The 17,720-nt window shown below is 34.9% G+C and overlaps 1 protein-coding gene across 1 annotated transcript; it reads right to left on the bottom strand.

Moving 5' to 3' along the window:
* Nucleotides 1–9,120: 9,120 nt before the first annotated feature.
* Nucleotides 9,121–16,926, bottom strand: LOC112741583 (uncharacterized). The gene is made up of 7 exons (XM_025790601.3): nt 16,440–16,926; nt 14,521–14,693; nt 13,666–13,862; nt 12,937–13,017; nt 10,558–10,797; nt 9,973–10,050; nt 9,121–9,862 (listed from the first exon to the last, which is right to left on the bottom strand). Exons 2-7 carry the CDS (start codon nt 14,636–14,638, stop codon nt 9,362–9,364), a joined length of 1,215 nt encoding a protein of 404 aa, XP_025646386.1. The 5' UTR covers nt 14,639–14,693; nt 16,440–16,926; the 3' UTR covers nt 9,121–9,361.
* Nucleotides 16,927–17,720: the final 794 nt, after the last annotated feature.

The raw sequence follows: 17,720 nt of genomic DNA, 5'->3' as shown, positions 1-17,720 counted from the left end.
ATCAATGAATTCCCAAGATTGGTTGTGAACTTGTGATAGAAAGCTCTATTAAGTATCAATATTTTAATCAAAAACCTAAATTTACCTACAATTTAGTGAATGTGTTGGATTTGGGGATTTCGAAATCTCAAAAGATTCAAAGCTCTAATATTATTGTTCAATTTTGTATGATGAAAAACAAAAGCCGGCGGTTTTAACCACTTGGGTGTTTTCTTATTAACATTCTCAACAATGTCACATTTTTTGAACCTACATAATATGAGTGAAATACACATTAAATGAAAATAGGCTGAATGAATGATAATCTATAAAGGCAGCTGGTGCGGTGTTTATAACCCACAAATTAACTGGCAAGTGCACCGGATCGTACCAAGTAATACCTTAGGTGAGTGAGGGTCGATCCTACGAGAATTGATGGATCAAGCAATAATGATTGATTGATTGGCTCAGTTAGATAAACAGAAAAGAGTGTTTGAGTGTTCAAAGAGAATTAAACAATCATTCAGAAAATAAAATAGTAAAGTAAATAAATTGGGAATAAAATATGAGAGAAAACAGTTAAAGTTTCAGAGTTATCTATTTTTCTAGATTAACTTTTCTTACTAACTATTTTAATCATGTAGAATTTAATTCATGGCATATGTGACTAGACTCTAATTCCTTAGACCTTTCTAGTCTCCTCTAAGATTCATTAATTGCCAATTTCTTAGTTAATTAATTCCAATTAGAAGCTGCATTATCAAATTCCAGTTTATATGCCACAAAAACTCTAATTACCCAAAAATAAAAGGATTTATATGTTACGTATCCCGTTAAATCCAGATAATTAAAATTTAGGAGAATATGTTTTCAAGTTGTTGTTCAAGTAAAGAGCTTTTCCAAGTTTTACAAGAACTCAAATAGAAAGAGGGTCATACTTCCGTTCCACCCAAATTCATAAGATAAAGAACGAAAATAATTTTTAAATTATAAATCCATACATAAATTAAAATAGAAAAAGTAATAAAATCAATTCATACAAATAGACAGAACTCCTAACCTTAACAATGGAGGATTAGTTGCTCATGGTTCAGAGAAAAATAGGATTCTCCTAAAATGTGCAAAGTTCCAATCTGATGGCATGTAAAATTGGTATAGAATTCCCTAATGGAATCCCTTTTTTATAACTAATCCTAATTAATTTAAAATCTAATTATTTAAAATTAAAAATAATATCCTTTCCTATTTTAAAATCAAATTTGAATTTAAATTAGAATTAATTATAACAATTAGCAAGTCTTTAGTTGATGGGTAGGGACCACTTGTTTTGTCCATTCTGCAGCTTCTAATCTGTGTTTTCTGGGTTGGAAACTGAGTCAAAACAGCCCAGAAATCGCCCCCAGCATTTTTCTGCATTTTCTGCACGTGGCACATGTCACGCGTATGCGCCAGTCACGCGTATGCGTCGATGGTCTTTTTTCTGAGTCACGCGCACGCGTCGCTGTGCAAATTTTTAAATCACGCACACGCGTACGCGTCAGTCACGCGCACGCGTCGCCATGGAAAGCTCCAAATCACGCGTACACATCAGTCATGCGAACGCGTCGCTCCTCGCTGCCATCTCCTTTGATTCTTGTGCTGCAAAAACTCCATCAAATTCCGCCGCATGCTACCTAAAATAAACAAAATTGTAAAAGACTCAAAGTAGCATCCATATTGACTAAAAGATAATTAATTTTTTATTAAACTCAACAAATTAGATGCAAATTCACTAGAAAAAGATAGGAAAGATGCTCACGCATCACAACACCGAACTTAAACTGTTGCTTGTCCTCAAGCAACCAAAACTAATATAAGCTTAGGATGTAAATTTGCATGAGAATGAGAGTTCAATTAAGCTCATGTCTCTTCTTATAGTGGAGTTTACAACTGCAATCCTGAATAGTTTTGGTATTTCACTTTATCCTTTGAAGTTAAGAATGATTGGAATCCATAGGAACTCAGAATTCAGATAGTGTTATTGATTCTTCTAGTTCAGTATGTTGATTCTTGAACACAACTACTTTATGAGTCTTGGCCATGACCCTAAGTATTTTGTTTTCCAGTATTACCACCGGATACATAAATGCCACTGACACATAACTGGGTGAACCTTTTCAGATTGTGACTCAGCTTTGCTAGAGTCCCCAGTTAGAGGTGCCCAGAGTTCTTAAGCACACTCTTTTTGTTTTGGATCACGACTTTAACCGCTCAGTCTCAAGCTTTTCACTTGACACCTTCACGCCACAAGCGCATGGTTAAGGACAGCTTAATTTAGCCGCTTAGGCCAGGGTTTTATTCCTTTGGACCCTCCTATCCATTAATGCTCAAAGTCTTGGATCCTTTTTTACCCTTTGCCTTTTAGTTTAAAGGGTTCTTCTTTTTTTTTTTTTCGCAAGCTTTGTATTTTTCACTGCTTTTTCTTGCTTCAAGAATCAATTTTATGATTTTTCAGATTATCAATAACATTTTTATTTTTTCATCATTCTTTCAAGAGCCAAAAATTTTAACATTCATAAATTGCACTATAAAAAATATGCACTGTTCATGTCATGCATTCAAAATCACAGAAAATACCACCACATTTAAGTAAATAAGACTATTTTTCAATATAGACCCACTTTCTCATGCAATATATCACTCCTGTATTTTTTTATTTAGATTCAAGTTCAGTGAGTAATACATGAGACATCTTTTCAGAATTAAAGCAATTGGGAGAACTAAACTAGTCCTAGAATTCTAACTAATAAAGGATAATGCAGCAAACAAAGCAAAATAGTAGAAAACCGGAACATAACATAGTAAAAGCGAGAAAGAATAAAAGAAATGAAAGGAACTCAACCACCTTAGTTATCCGAGCGGTCGTTTTATTCTTCAGGTTGTGCTCCTTTGTGAAGATGATTCACCTCCCTTAGTGCCATAAAATTAACAGAAAACCCTTAAGCGAAGCGTCAACACCAAACTTAAAGGTTTGCTTGTCCTCAAGCAAAGAAGAACTGAAAATAAAAATAAATAGTAAGAGGAAAGAAGAATATAAGGATAAAAGAACAAGAGATAATTAGGATTGGGAGAGGGGAAAAGAAAATTAAAGCTGGGCGGCGAACTAGTGTAGTTGTGCGGCGCAGACGATGCGTACGCATGCAGCACGCGTACGCGTGGGTCGCAAATTTTTTTAATGATGCATAAGCGTCAAGCACGCGTCCGTGTGCCCTAGGTTTTGCGCGATTCGCGCGAAGCCAGTCGGGCGCACGCTCAACTCTCTGTTAGCATGGCTTGGGCACCAATATTTTCAAACGACGCGTGCGCGTCATGCACGCGTACGCGTGGATGGCCATTTGTGCAAATGACGCGCACGCGTCAAGGACACGTACGTGTGAACAAGTTTTGTGCTTCTAGTACACTTTCAGCCCCAAGCCAGCACATCTCTCTGACCAAACACATATTTACGCCGTTTTTAAAAGTCAAGTGTACACGTGACGACGCGTACGCATGGAGTGTCAAAATTACCAATGACGCGCACGCGTCCAGTGGGCTTGTTTGTGCGAAAGGCATCATTCCTGTGCCACTCTCGCACAACTCTCTGTTTATTTTTATTTTTCACGCACACCCCTCTGACGCGTACGCGTCATGTACTCTCTCTTTTTTTTTTCCGGTTCATGTTCTAAAATAGCTGCTTGATCAGAAAATTAGTAAGAACTCAATAAACTTCAAATAAGTAAGAAAACTACTACTACGAAAAATAACTAAGAATAAAAAGGAACGATCATACCACAGTGGGTTGTCTCCCACCAAGCACTTTTAGTTAAAGTCCTTAAGTTGGACATGTGGTGAGCTCCTTGTTATGGTGGCTTGTGCTTTTACTGATTTAGGAATCTCCACCAATGTTTGTAAGTCCAATGGCCACCGGGATTCCAAGCTAGGCACATAACGCCTTCGAGCAAGTTGAAGCAAGTGACAAGGCCCCAAGAGTATTGATTGTGGGAATGAATTCTAGGGTCTCAAACCTTACTTTTACATCCGTCTTCTTGTGGATCACCATTGTTCCCACCGGGTGGCAAGCAATCTGAATTCTCACAGAGACATCCAAACAACCTTCTAGACCCATTCAATTGAGCTCTATACCAATCTTTGCACTTCAATTTGGAGCATGCAACCATATTGAACTTTGCTTGATAACTCTTGCCACTAACTATCTTCCTCTTACCCTTAATGCCACAAAGAGCTCTAAGTTGACCATCCGTCTCCAGTAGCCCATATTTAAGTGGGAAAGTAAAGGTTAAGGATAGGAATTTTACCCATTTGAATGTTGTTTTGGATAGTGATGGCTTTGGAAGAGGTCTTGCAAGCTCCACTCCCTTGTGTTCTTCTTTGAATTCTTCTACCTCTTTGCAAGCTTCCTCAATTTTAATATCTTCCTCTTGGTAGCTTTCTTCTAATTCAATCTCTTCTTCGTTGCTTACCAAGGGCATGGGAGGTTGTGCATCTTCCTCTTCTTCCATATGTGAGGGTGGAAAGTTCTCTAATTCACTGGAGTATAAACTCCTTTGATTTATTTCCTCACTTTCTTCCCTAGGATCGTGCATTGTATCTTTTGGGAAGGAATTTGCTTGTTCCTCTTCCTGGTTCTTGATTAGCGACTGCACATATTTCTCTATATTTTTGACACTCGTCTTTATATCATGTAGGAATTCTTTCATGAGAAGCTCAAGATCTGATGGTATTTGAGATGAATAAGAAGATGGTGGCTCTTGATATGCATAAAAAGGAGATGATGGTTCTTGATAAGTGTAAAAGGAGGATGGTTCTTGGTATGAATAGGGAGATGGTGGCTCTTGATATTGGTAGAAGGATGACGGTTCTTGATATGGATAGAGAGGTGGTGGTTCTTGGTATGAATATGGAGATGGTGGTTCTTGATATGAATATGGAGGTGATGGCTCTTGATAGTTGGAACATGGAGCATTGAAGTTTCTTTGGTTTTGAATTTACCAACCAAAACTTGGATAGTTCCTCCATCCACCATAATATGAATCACTACTCGGGTGTGAGTAGTACCCCATGTGATCTCTCTCTATTATTTTTTCTTAGCACAAAATACCAAAAAGGATTAAACGCACCATGTGGTAAACAAAAAAGCAAAGAAGAAAGAACACTTGGGGCTATTTATTTATTTAATTTTTTTCTTTTTTTTCAAAATTTTTTAATAAAAATTAAATAAAATTAAAACTAAAACGCCTAATCTAAGCAATCAAACAACTAACAGTTGTTAATCACTGTAAATCCCCGGTAACGGCGCCAAAAACTTGGTGTGGTGTTTATAACCCACAAACTAACCGACAAGTGCATCAAGTCGTACCAAATAATACCTCAGGTGAGTGAGGGTCGATCCCACGAGCATTGATGGATCAAGCAACATTGATTGATTGATTGATTGGCTCAGTTAGACAAACAGAAACGAGTGTTTAAGTGTTCAAAGAGCATTAAACAATCGTTCAGAAAATAAAATAGTAAAGTAAATAAGTTGGGAATAAAATATGGGAGAAAACAGTTAAGGCTTCAAAGTTATCTATTTTTTCGGATTAACTTTTCTTACTAACTATTTTAATCATGTAGAATTTAATTTATGGCAAATTATATGTGACTAGACCCTAATTTCTTAGACCTTTCTAGTCTCCTCTAAGATTCATTAATTACCAATTCCTTGGTCAATTAATTCCAATTAGAAGCTGCATGATCAAATTTCAGTTTATATGCCACAAAAATTCTAATTACCCAAAAAATAAAAGGATTATATGTCACGTATCCCGTTAAATCCAGATAATTAAAATTTAGGAGAATATGTTTTCAAGCTGTTGTTCAAGTAAAGAGCTTTTCCAAGTTTTACAAGAACTCAAATAGAAAGAGGGTCATACTTCCGTTCCACCCAAATTCATAAGATAAAGAGCGAAAACAATTCTTAAATTAAATCCATACATGAATTAAAATAGAAAAGGCAATAAAATCAATCCATACAAATAGACAGAGCTCCTAACCTTAACAATGGAGGATTAGTTGCTCATAGTTCAGAGAAAAATAGGATTTTCCTAAAATATACAGATTCCAATTTGATGGCATGTAAAATTGGTATAAAATTTTCTAATGGAATCTCTTTTTATAACTAATCCTAATTAATTTAAAATTTAATTATCTAAAATTAAAAATAATATCCTTTCCTATTTTAAAATCAAATTTGAATTTAAATTAGAATTAATTATAACAATCAGCAAGTCTTCAGTTGATGGGTGGGGACCACTTGTTTTGTCCATTCTGCAGTTTTTAATTTGTGTTTTCTGCATTTTCTGCACGTGGCACATGTCACGCGTACGCGTCAGTCACGCGTACACGTTGATGGTCTTTTTTCCGAGTCACGCGGACGCGTCGATCACGCGCACGCGTCACTATGCAAATCTTCAAATCACGCATACGCGTCAGTCACGCGCACGCGTTGCCATGAAAAACTCCAAATCACGCGTACGTGTCGGTCCTCGCTGCCATTTCCTTTGATTCTTGTGCTGCAGAAACTCTATCAAATTCTACCGAATGCTAGCTAAAATAAACAAAATTGCAAAAGACTCAAAGTAGCATCCATATTGGCTAAAAGATAATTAATTCTTTATTAAACTCAACAAATTAGATACAAATTTATTAGAAAAAGATAGAAAAAATGCTCATGCATCAGCAGCATTAGTGGAAAATTGAAAATGGTTAAGAGTTCAATATTTGGATGTGCATATAAAACCGGCTTTAATAGAAAGTGTTTAACAAAGGTGTCAAACATAGAATTTTTTACTTGAAAAATTAAAAAGTTTTTCATTATTGTTAATTCCCTATATATGCCATTTTTTTAGGGATATAAAGAGGCATTTTAAAATAATAATAATAAAAAGTCTTAATCATGAATCTTTAATTATTAATGAATCAACTGATATTTATAATGATTTTTATAATTTTATTTCATCTTGAATCTTAAGTTTGTAAAAGTGTAAATAAATTTTCGTGAATTTTTGAACTAATTAACTCAAAATTTGGATTTCCAAACTTATTATTGATATTTTATTTAAATTCAAAACATTTCTTATTTGCAATTACATTTTAAAAAATTACTAGATATAAATAAATTGTTAAATAATTGTTGTCAAGTAGTTGAATTGTAGATATTTGCTATACTACTAATTTGGTTCTATCTTATTGTCATTGCCAATGATATGCATGCAAATATAATTTTCTTATTTTTGACTGGTGGTGACAATAAGATAATGCAGGTTAGTTTTGTTCCCAAAACCAACTAAATACCTAACAAAATAGAAATTGGTGAATATTGCACAATTTACACATATGTGAATACAATAAAGTTTAATTATTATATTGGTACCTATAATTTCATCAAATTTGTAATTAAATTTTTATATTATTTTTGTTTTTAATTGGATCTTACTACTTTTAATTTTATAATTAGATCATTATTAGTATAAAAAAATTTAGAATTAATAAAATATTTCTTCATTCACAAATTAAAAGTATTCACAAGTAAAAACCTAACTAAATCTTTGAGATTTTGACCAAATATTTTTTGGGAAGAGTATTCCGTTAATTTTAATATTTTTGACACGGAAATGACCTAATTACAAAATTAAAAGTAATATAGAGACCTAATTAAAAGAAAAAAATATAGAAACTTAATTGTAAATTTAGTAAAATTATATATACTAACAAAAATTAAACTTATAATAAATTTTTGTTTTGAATCTTTAAAAAAAAAACCACTTTGCCTTTGAATGAATGCAAATATGACGAATGCATGTATGTCATTTTTGTAGTTAGGGGAGGACCTTGTACGCCAATGGGAATAATGGTAAATGGTCCAACAAATTATAAGAGTAGCCTTAGGTGCATTTTCACTTTCAGGTGACCATTTTTGGATTATTACGTCTAACAATATATGACATACATATATACATGGACCACATAATTTTACTAACCTAGCAGGACGACGTTTTCTTGTTTTCTTCCCACCCAAATAATATATCAATATTTTTGTTTTTATATTTATCAAAACCTAATGCAGAAGGCATTAAATTCAGCTTAATTAATAGTGCCATGTTGCACATTTTCAATCGAGAAACGTTACCATGGCCGAACATTAACAGATTAGTTAGAATACTATGTATAATGGTCCAATTCCAGTAACGCTATATAGGCTATTCCATATAGGGGTGCCGTCAATAAAATTGGCCAGATTACAATTATGAGTATCCCAGAAATTAATTAAAAGATGGTCCAATTCCAGTACTTTTGGTCCTAAGAATGGCTGGATTGATAAAATTTGTTGTGCCTATAAAAGATAAAAAGCCGTTCATTGATGTAACCCTTTTCTTTGGGACAGAATGATGTAAGCTAATAAAATCTATACCTGCCATAAATGGATCTCTCGTGTGTGTGTGTGTGTGTTATAAATGTTTTTTTATAATACTTTGTTGGGTTTTCTTTTTTCATCATTTTTGGTGCTTATAACTCTTTTTTGTCTCGGACTGGTTCATATGATACAATAAATATGCTGACTGCTGAGGATTAGGCTAATTGGGTTGTATATAGTGTGCCCTATGAAACACTTGAGTTTGGACCATCTTTATTTTCTTTGGGTTTGCTCGAAACATTTCAATCTTAATGTCTGACTTTTCTTTACCCCGGCAAATAGCATTGTAATTCTCTCTTTGGCCTTTGGCCCCGTTAATTACCAAAAAAAAATATCTATTCTAAAGAACGTATTAAAACTGAAGTTAATAGTCAAAAAAATTCCTAGAGTTAATAGTCAATTAAGTTCCGAAAGATCAGCCATGTATCAAATTAATTCCGAAAAAAAATTTCAATGATTAGTTCTTGAAGAATATATTCGTACGTGGTGTTAGTCCTCCTGTCATCTCTTGTATTAAGGTTGCTGAATGCCGAGCTGGGCTACATTATTTTCTTTATTAGCACAGAATCAAGCAATCCTCCAAACATGACTCTGGCACTATAGTTTTTGTGCTGGCCTGTTCATTCCACTAGTTAGTTTTGTTACGACACTGAAAAGAAAAAGGAGTTATTCTTGGACACTTGCATAACCAAATCATGTGAAAAAGTTCACATTACATGGCTAAATGATAAACAGCATAAATATTTACTGGTCATTCTAAGAATAATGCTGGGTTTTGAAATGCTCCCTACGAACTACATCACAGTGCCTATTCATATATCCATTGGGTTCAGCAAAGTTAGCATCTGTCAACACCAAAATATACAGTGCTCTTAACATTCCATTGTTGATTTACTGGAGACGAGAAGAGCTTCGGGTTACTCTCCTTGTACCGGGAACGCCGGGTAAAGATTGGGATTGAGATTCAGCAGATATTCCCACATTTGCATCGCCACTTCTATGAGTTTTACCCCTTTTGCGTGTCATTTCATTACCATGTTGGCTTCCGGTGCGTTCATTTGGCACATTCTCATCACATGATTCAGCCGCTTCATCCCCAGAATTCGTATTGGTTCTTTGCCTCGTTCTTCTAGAACCAGTTGGTAGTTTGCTTCCTCGAGGTTCATGCCCATCTTCAGTTGCCACGGCTTGCCTGGTTCTTCTAGAACCAGTAGCTTGTTGGCTTCCTCGAGGTTTATTCTCAACTTCAGTTGCCACGGCTTGCCTGGTTCTTCTAGAACCAGTAGCTTGTCGGCTTCCTCCGGGTTCATTCTCATCTTCAGTTTCCACAGCTTCTGTCTTGGGTACTGTATATGGCCATGAGGTACCACAACTTGGGCAAACTTTTTCCACCTAAACATGAATTAGTGGTAAAGATAAAACAAAAAATATTCATTTTATAAACAAAATGAATTGAAAAAAAAAAAAGGGAACATTATAAACTTGCAACAAGAAAATAATACCTTTCTTCGGGAAAAAAGTTGCTTGAGGCAGTAGTGATGAATTCTTACTGTACAATTTTCGTTTCGGCATAACTCGGCCTGTCATATTAACTAATGAATAATCAGACGCAAAAGAGAAATAATGTGTTGCAAGTATTATTGATGCTAAGTATATAATTCAAATTTTCAATTTCTATTGTTTTTTCTTCCCACAATTCTACTACATAACATGTCTAGCTACTATTGTCTTGGGATCTTATCAGTGGTTCAAACAGGATGGATCAGAAATATATATCTCCGTATTGGTAATACAATTCAGACAGCATCACCATGTAGAAGAAATTATAACTGTATAACTCAACTTGCCCAAACGGTACTCAAATAGTTTTCAACAATAAAATAAGCACACAACACTTATCAATTTAATGAACCACTTGATTGTTTCTAACCAAATTATAATTTTATCAAGATTTCTTCTTTTGGAATTCCCACTTAAAATTTACAATGCATAGATTCCAGAAAAAGGATAAGCAGAAAGTCAAATGCCAATGCAACACAATCAAAACCAATGACAGAAAAAGAAGGAACTGTCACAAACAGGATAACCTTTACACCAGCTTCATTGCAAACTTGACATGATGGAATGTCATTATTCCGAAACCAACTGCGAAGATCAAGAAATGACTTCACTCCAAGTTTGATATGACCATCTTCAGTCACATGAAGCCACCTATCCCTCACAAGGTCATCTAGTGCCTTTTCCTTCTGAATTTTTGTGAAAGTTTTCAATGGATGTGGGATATTGGATTGGCTTCCTTGGGATTGTGGATCTATCGCGATCGAAACCTATAGAAAGACAACTTAATGTTATCGCCATAGTCAACATTTACAATTGATACGAAGCTGGTATGTAAACACACTTATATTGATATTCACAGTGAAAAAGTCCTTCAATACTGAAGCACAAAAGTTTTTAAAAAAATATAACACACAAAAAAAAAATCAGCAAATAGAAGTCCCTTCTACCACAGTACCAGTATGCATTGATGCTAGTGCAAAAATGTGAGACCTTTTTCATAGATTGAATGCAACTACCCAGGAAGTGGTACAATATAATCTCGGCACACAAACTCCGTTATCTGACAGAAATTTTTATGCTTGGAAGTGCACACAGAATTAGTATTGAAAAATGACGGATCCCTCACTGAAAAACTAGTTCTTTGCAGTTGTGTTCAAATAAGATATACTAAGTTTTGTATCTTGGCCTCTTGGGACTAGCGTGTAAATTGTTGTGACGGAGGTAGCCTCAGTTATTAGATGTTCAATAATCACCGTGTTGTGGCATCTATGGTGGCTTGAAATCCTTCACGACAAAAATAATTTCAGCCACCAAAGAACTAGAAACAGTGAGACTAACAATTATTTAGAGAACAAAGGTACATCATTAATGATGCTATGAAAAATAAGTTACTGGCAGTGAATTACGACAAAAAGACTTGCCATCAAATAACCTATTTTGCTAAATTCCATTAAGACTATATTGCTATTGTAGCGGTTTAGTGAAAAGTCAAATAAAGAAACCAGAAAACTTGATGGCCTTCAATGTTTAGACAAGTCAAAAGATATGGCACAGAAACAAGTTCATTAAAGGCTCTAATAGAGGAAGGAGTTTGAATTGTGTTATTTGATCTATAAAGAATATGTTATGTTCTTTATGATAGGACGGCAAGATATGCCCAATTTCATAGAGGTGCCACAAAATGATTTACAAATAATAATAGGATTGTAACAAGGTCATTTTTTAATCTAAACCATTTTAATCTATGTTACACTTGCGGTACATAACCGGTCCCAAGCCCGGATAAAGGAGGAGGGTTGTATTAGGTCTTCGACAACCAACATAAAAATATAGTCGAACCCCCATGCCATGACATGTTGGATTGTCCACATCAAAGAGCTAGTGCCTCAGTTAATGCATACATTTACTTAATGTGATAGGCCTAGTTGATGCAGGGAGAGAATGGTGAAATAAATTCATGTGTGTTAATTGAGAAGGGCTTCACAGTCAAGTAAAGCATGACAATGAAAGTGGAGTCGAATTAGTGGGATGAGACCAAACAATATTTGAAAGATGAAAATTGGGGATAATGTCCCACAATTTGTTAACTGTATTCTCACTATCCAATTTAATGATAAATTAGTGATGTTTATCATTGATTGATCATGTTCAGATTGAGCTACATGTAGGAAAGGAAGAAAAAAAGATGACAAGGGCTGATTAATATGAAAATATATGGGTGCGACTATTCTAATGTGATGAGGTGTTGATACAAAATGCAAAGGTCCAATCGCTATTTATAATTATATAACGTACGAGAATCATAGCTCTAACACAAAAAGAGCACCAAAAATAACAAAGACAGACCAAAAAAGAAATGTAATAGAAGACAAGCCACAAGAAAAATATTGGGTAGCCAAATACAGGAGAAACACTGAAGAAAAAATAGAAGAGGTTCAATTTGTATGAAACTCTAGCATAATAGTCACATAAACCACAAAAGATAGCACCACTCTTATACCATATTGAGATTATGGACTTTAGGCAGTAAAGGAAAAATAGAAGAGAAAATTAAGACTATCAGTAGTATAAAAATATATAGGTGTGGTATTCTTGAGTATGCTGTGCTATGATACAAAAACAAAATACAAAGCACTATTCCCTATTTATAATAATATTACAAAACCAAATCTTATTTAGATGAAGAAACAAATCTGAAGTATAAGGAAATATAAACATGAATCTAAGAGATAAACTTAGATAATGTAATATTTTAAGATATGATATGAGACATTATGTGATACTATAAGATACAGTATAGACATTTCTAAATTTCCAACATATTTGTACATCTCAAGCATTTACAGCTATAAATGTAAACAGATCCAATTTTTTATGAGCAAAAAGTGTAGGTATCTATTTGTAACCTGACTGTCCAAACGAAGATTCAGAGCATCAATGCTAGATACAACACCACTTGCCATGGCATCTTGTGCTATCACTTCCATCTGTTGTTTGTCATTGAATAGCAAAATAATAATTATCCCCATTAATTTACCAAAATAAATAAATAAATAATATTCATATCACTCTCCCATCTCTCTTCTCAGTATTCAACCGATATGGTTCATACATCAAGTGCGAGGTCTGAATCAAATTAGTTATTATTAAATCCTTACCTTGGGATCTAGAAGGTCCCTGAATTCAAGGATTAAGTAACCAATGAGGGATAATATAGGATGGTGTAAGGTATTTGCAGTTTCTGGATGCTACAAAGGAAAATTTCTAGCTAATTTCTTACTTCTCCGATCTCACACAAAGACATCCTGTTTATGATACATTATATATAATATATGATTTGATTACCCCACTATTCCATGTGACCAGGTCTAACAAAAGCAACCTAGACTCAAACAAATTTCAATCCTTAATCATTAGATTTCAATCTTTCCCACATATATCAATCCTAAATACATACATATTACTCTCACTTCAAATGAATTACACACTGTACCAATGATTTTTGATATTCACACAATTGCTACACACAAATATTCAACATCTCATGCAAAGATATTTACAGAACCTAGTACTTGTTCTACATAGCACACACAAATAGAGATTGGAGAAACACTTGCAAGTACAGCTAAACTTACAAGAGCCTTATAAAAAGCAATTTCAGGGATTGTATACTTCGTTCCAAGCTTTGATTGTTCGTCAGAGACTGTATTGACCACACCATAATAGATTTGGCCATCATATTGATCTATGCAGGCACGCAACTCAAAATTAACAAAAGTAAGTTCCATATTTATCTTCAGAATAAACTCATCAAATAGCTTCCGATCAGTGCCTACACCAAGGTAATTGCCATTAAGGTCATGAGAAAAAAACAAGTTAACAAATACACATGAAATGCAAATATTCCAAACTACAAATCAAAAAATGAAAAAATTAATCACAAGAGGAACCCTTTCTAGTTGGAAGATACAAAACCATTTCAGCCCTTTTCTTCCATCTACTTGAGCTTTTGGTGAGAGATTATTCATGATAACCTATCAAAGGCTCTATGATCAAGAAGTCTAAAGTTTGATTCTTGATCTCTCATTCTTCTAAATAGAAGTTAAATTTCAGCATGAATTTTCCACACTCTAGCCAAACAGAAACTCTAATTTGAGTTCACATGCTAGATAATAGATATAAAACATTCATGCCTTTACCCAACACTTGAGCTTTTGGTAGAGATGGTTCGTTACAGTCATTATTTAAAAACTCTCAACTTCATTCTTAGTGTTCATCATACCACACTAGACTGGATCATAAGTTTAGAACTTAACTTCAAAAACCATGTTTGATTTATACAATATCCTCCCCCCAACCCCCCCCCCCCCCCCGGTTTTTTTTAAACATAAAGATTAAGCATTAACCATGCCAAAATACAGAAAGCTTAAAATTTGGATGTCAAAACCTACAAACTTTAATGTAAACTATAAAATTTTAAAAAACAAAACCTGGGCTTTTCTTAGTGAGTTCCTTGAACATTGAGTGCAAATCGTTCTCTTTGAGTGGACCTCGTGACAACAAAGCTTGAATTACGGCATGGTGCCTCCAGGTTAACCCACCTGACATCTTTTCTCAATGGTGAGTATATGTCTACAGCTGTCCAATTTTTCTTACTGTAGATCTGCAAAATTTCAGATTTATCAATGAAAGTTACTAATCATGCATGCTAAAACTTAAAAGGCTACAATTGCAAGAACAATTCAACTAAAATGAAAGAACAATTCCTTAATTTCAGGAATTGAGAAAACCCAATTTCTGAACCACTGAACCATACTCAGTAATCCAGCATTAAGGTGATGTTAGTCAAATAAAACCAACTTTTTTAAGTCCAAATGGTTTTATTGTGGGCACTTATATGGCCATCAACTTCTCCTTCAAGTGGTAACTTCATACTCTACGAATTAAAGGAGCAGTGTTGGCCAAGAAGCCATAAGGATGAAAAGAGCTGAAGAGCATCAATGCCTTAGTCTCCTCCTTGAAATTATGCCCTGCCTTGGAGCAACTTTCTTTTACGGTAGGTTAATCAGTTAATTAATGAATCGTATCATACTATTGCTTTTTTGCAGTATCTCTTAACTAATTAACTGATATATGTTCATCACTATTTTGGATGCAGATTGATCCTAAGAGTTATTCATATTGGGGTTCAAGGACAAAGTTTTCATACTTAAAGTAAGCAACTAAGTACAGGGAACTGCAGCAACTAAGGCTGACAAGGTTAACGGGATTTACAAATAGAGTGGAGGAAATATCAGTAGCAAAAAGATTTATTGGACTAGTAGTCATGAAGGGAAATATTACAAAGATAGAGACATTAGATGGGACTTACCTAGATTAGGCCAAGGGTGTATATGGGCCGGGTAAAACCGGGTTTGTCCTAACCCAGGTAGGCCCGGCCCTAAATATGTACCAGCCTACCAGGCCTATTTTTTAGACCCTAACCTGGTCCGAGATACAATGAAACCTAAACACTTTATAGCCACAATTATACCGGGTGAAAACCGGGCCTTTAATCATTCTTTACAGATTTTACTACGAATTCAAACTCAGTGTATGCCTTTTATCAAGCAGAGCATTCTTTAATCTTCACGGGGTAAAAGTTCCCCAAGTATGCCAATATGAAGCCAATCCCTACATAGATCTAATCGAAATTGATTGTAGAACCACTACTGATATTTCAAGTCCAAATACATTGATAATTAGAAACATATCAGGAAGTAGAAATTCATAACAGAAACTTCACCAAGCAACCTAAATCAATTTTCTCCTTCAGGAAAATAATAAAATAAAAAAAAATAAAAAAATAGAAAGAACCAGTACACCGTATACAAGCTTTGATATTCTTTTTCCAAGGGTTGATATAAGCAAGGTTATCAAACACGCGAGTATAAATATACTCGTGGAACTGACCTAGACTCGACTCATAGACTCATACACAAGTTTACCTATTATGATTTTTTTTAAAAATATGTATATAATATATAATATATATTTACTCAAATATAGGCATTCAAAATTAACAATTTCAACCTCAAAACACATAATAAGTTAAAATAGTACTACAATTATAACAAGTTCTAGAACACATACAGTAACACTGTAATTTGCTAAAATTGCAACTGCAATAGCTTTCAGTGACATGAATCAACATCATTCTCCAACAGAACTAAAATAAATTCAACCTTTTTTCCCTTGCAAATTACAATTATGAAAAATGAATTAACAATTATCAGAATTCAGACAAGCAGAGTTCAGACTATCACAGAACAACTAAAAAATTTAAGTCAGTAACAACTAACAACTAAAAATGCAGTAAGTCAGCAAGAAACTCAAGTAACAACTATGAAATTGTTTTTAAAAACCATACCTGAATGGAGCGGAGAAGCAGCGCAGTTGTGCAGGCAGGGAAACGGCGCAGTCGTGCAGGGACGTCTGGACGTGTGCGGCTATGGACGAACGAACGACGGCAGCGCGGCGGACGGCAGAGATTCGACGTGCATCAAAGCAGAACAGAGAGCGAGAATGCGAAAGTAAGGAGAGGCAAAGCAGAGAGTAGAGAGCGACGTGCGTCTGTGCGCGAAGCCGAGCAGACGAAGGAGAACGCAGGCGACCGGCGGAGAACGGCGACGAACGGCAGACGGCAGAGGTCAGAACACTGAGAGAGTGAGTGAGAGTGAGAGAACGGGGAGAGTGAGAGAAAGGTGTGACCGAGCCAATTAGGGTAAGTGGGTAACGTTTTTTTTTTTTTTTTTTTTTTGGTGTAGGGTAAGTGGGTAACGTTAATCTCTCTTGTTTTTCTTTTTTTTGGGCCAAAAACGACCTCGTTTTTAGCCAAGACGGGCGGCGTCCAATGCAAACTCAACGCCAATTTTGGTCGTGTTTAAGCAAGTCCATCGGAGTCTATCTGAATTTATTCAAAAACTAATAGAGTTAATGTCCAAAATGATCCTTGAAATTCCCAACTCGCTTCAGATTAGTCTTCCATTTTTTAAAATGACCAAATGCATCCTTGACTCTTAGAATCGTAAATCTCCGTTAGTCCAAAAGTTACCAGACGTTATAATACTGCTGATGTGTGCAGTTAAATGCTTAGTTGGCAATTTGAAAAGTGACACTGTTTAAGGGGAACAGCCAAACGATGCCGTTTGCTATCAAAAACACTTTCTTCTCTTCTGCATCATCTCTTCATCTCCTTCAACTCGCAATTGTCGAGCTTCACAAGTGCCCCTCCGTGGCACTCCCGGTTGTATTCAGTGGAGCAAGTTTTGCATGAAGCATCATTGTATTCGCACATTGCAGAAGGTGAAAGGTGAGTGTTTAGGTTTTTGTTATCGCTCACTATCACTCTTTTTGATACAAATCTTGAATGTCTGGATGTAATTTATATTGAGATAAATCGCTCCAATGATGTTCAAAACATTATAGTGATAGAAAAAGAAAAAAGAATAAAGGAATAAAGGGAGTTATTGGTAAAGTGAAGCATAAAAAAGATGGGGATTTCAATTATGTTATTGTGGCTTTTTATTTGAGCAATGCTTTGTATGAATTTAAGTTCAGGGAGGACAAAATTGATGAGATATTGTGCCAAAAATGGATATGTTGATGAGGTTGCAAGCTTCAACGAAGCTATTAACTATGACTACTACTT

The sequence above is a fragment of the Arachis hypogaea genome, chromosome 2 (genome assembly GCF_003086295.3).
Source record: "Arachis hypogaea cultivar Tifrunner chromosome 2, arahy.Tifrunner.gnm2.J5K5, whole genome shotgun sequence".
In the NCBI taxonomy this organism is placed as follows: Eukaryota; Viridiplantae; Streptophyta; class Magnoliopsida; order Fabales; family Fabaceae; genus Arachis; species Arachis hypogaea.
This window is presented reverse-complemented; position numbering and strand designations above follow the sequence as displayed.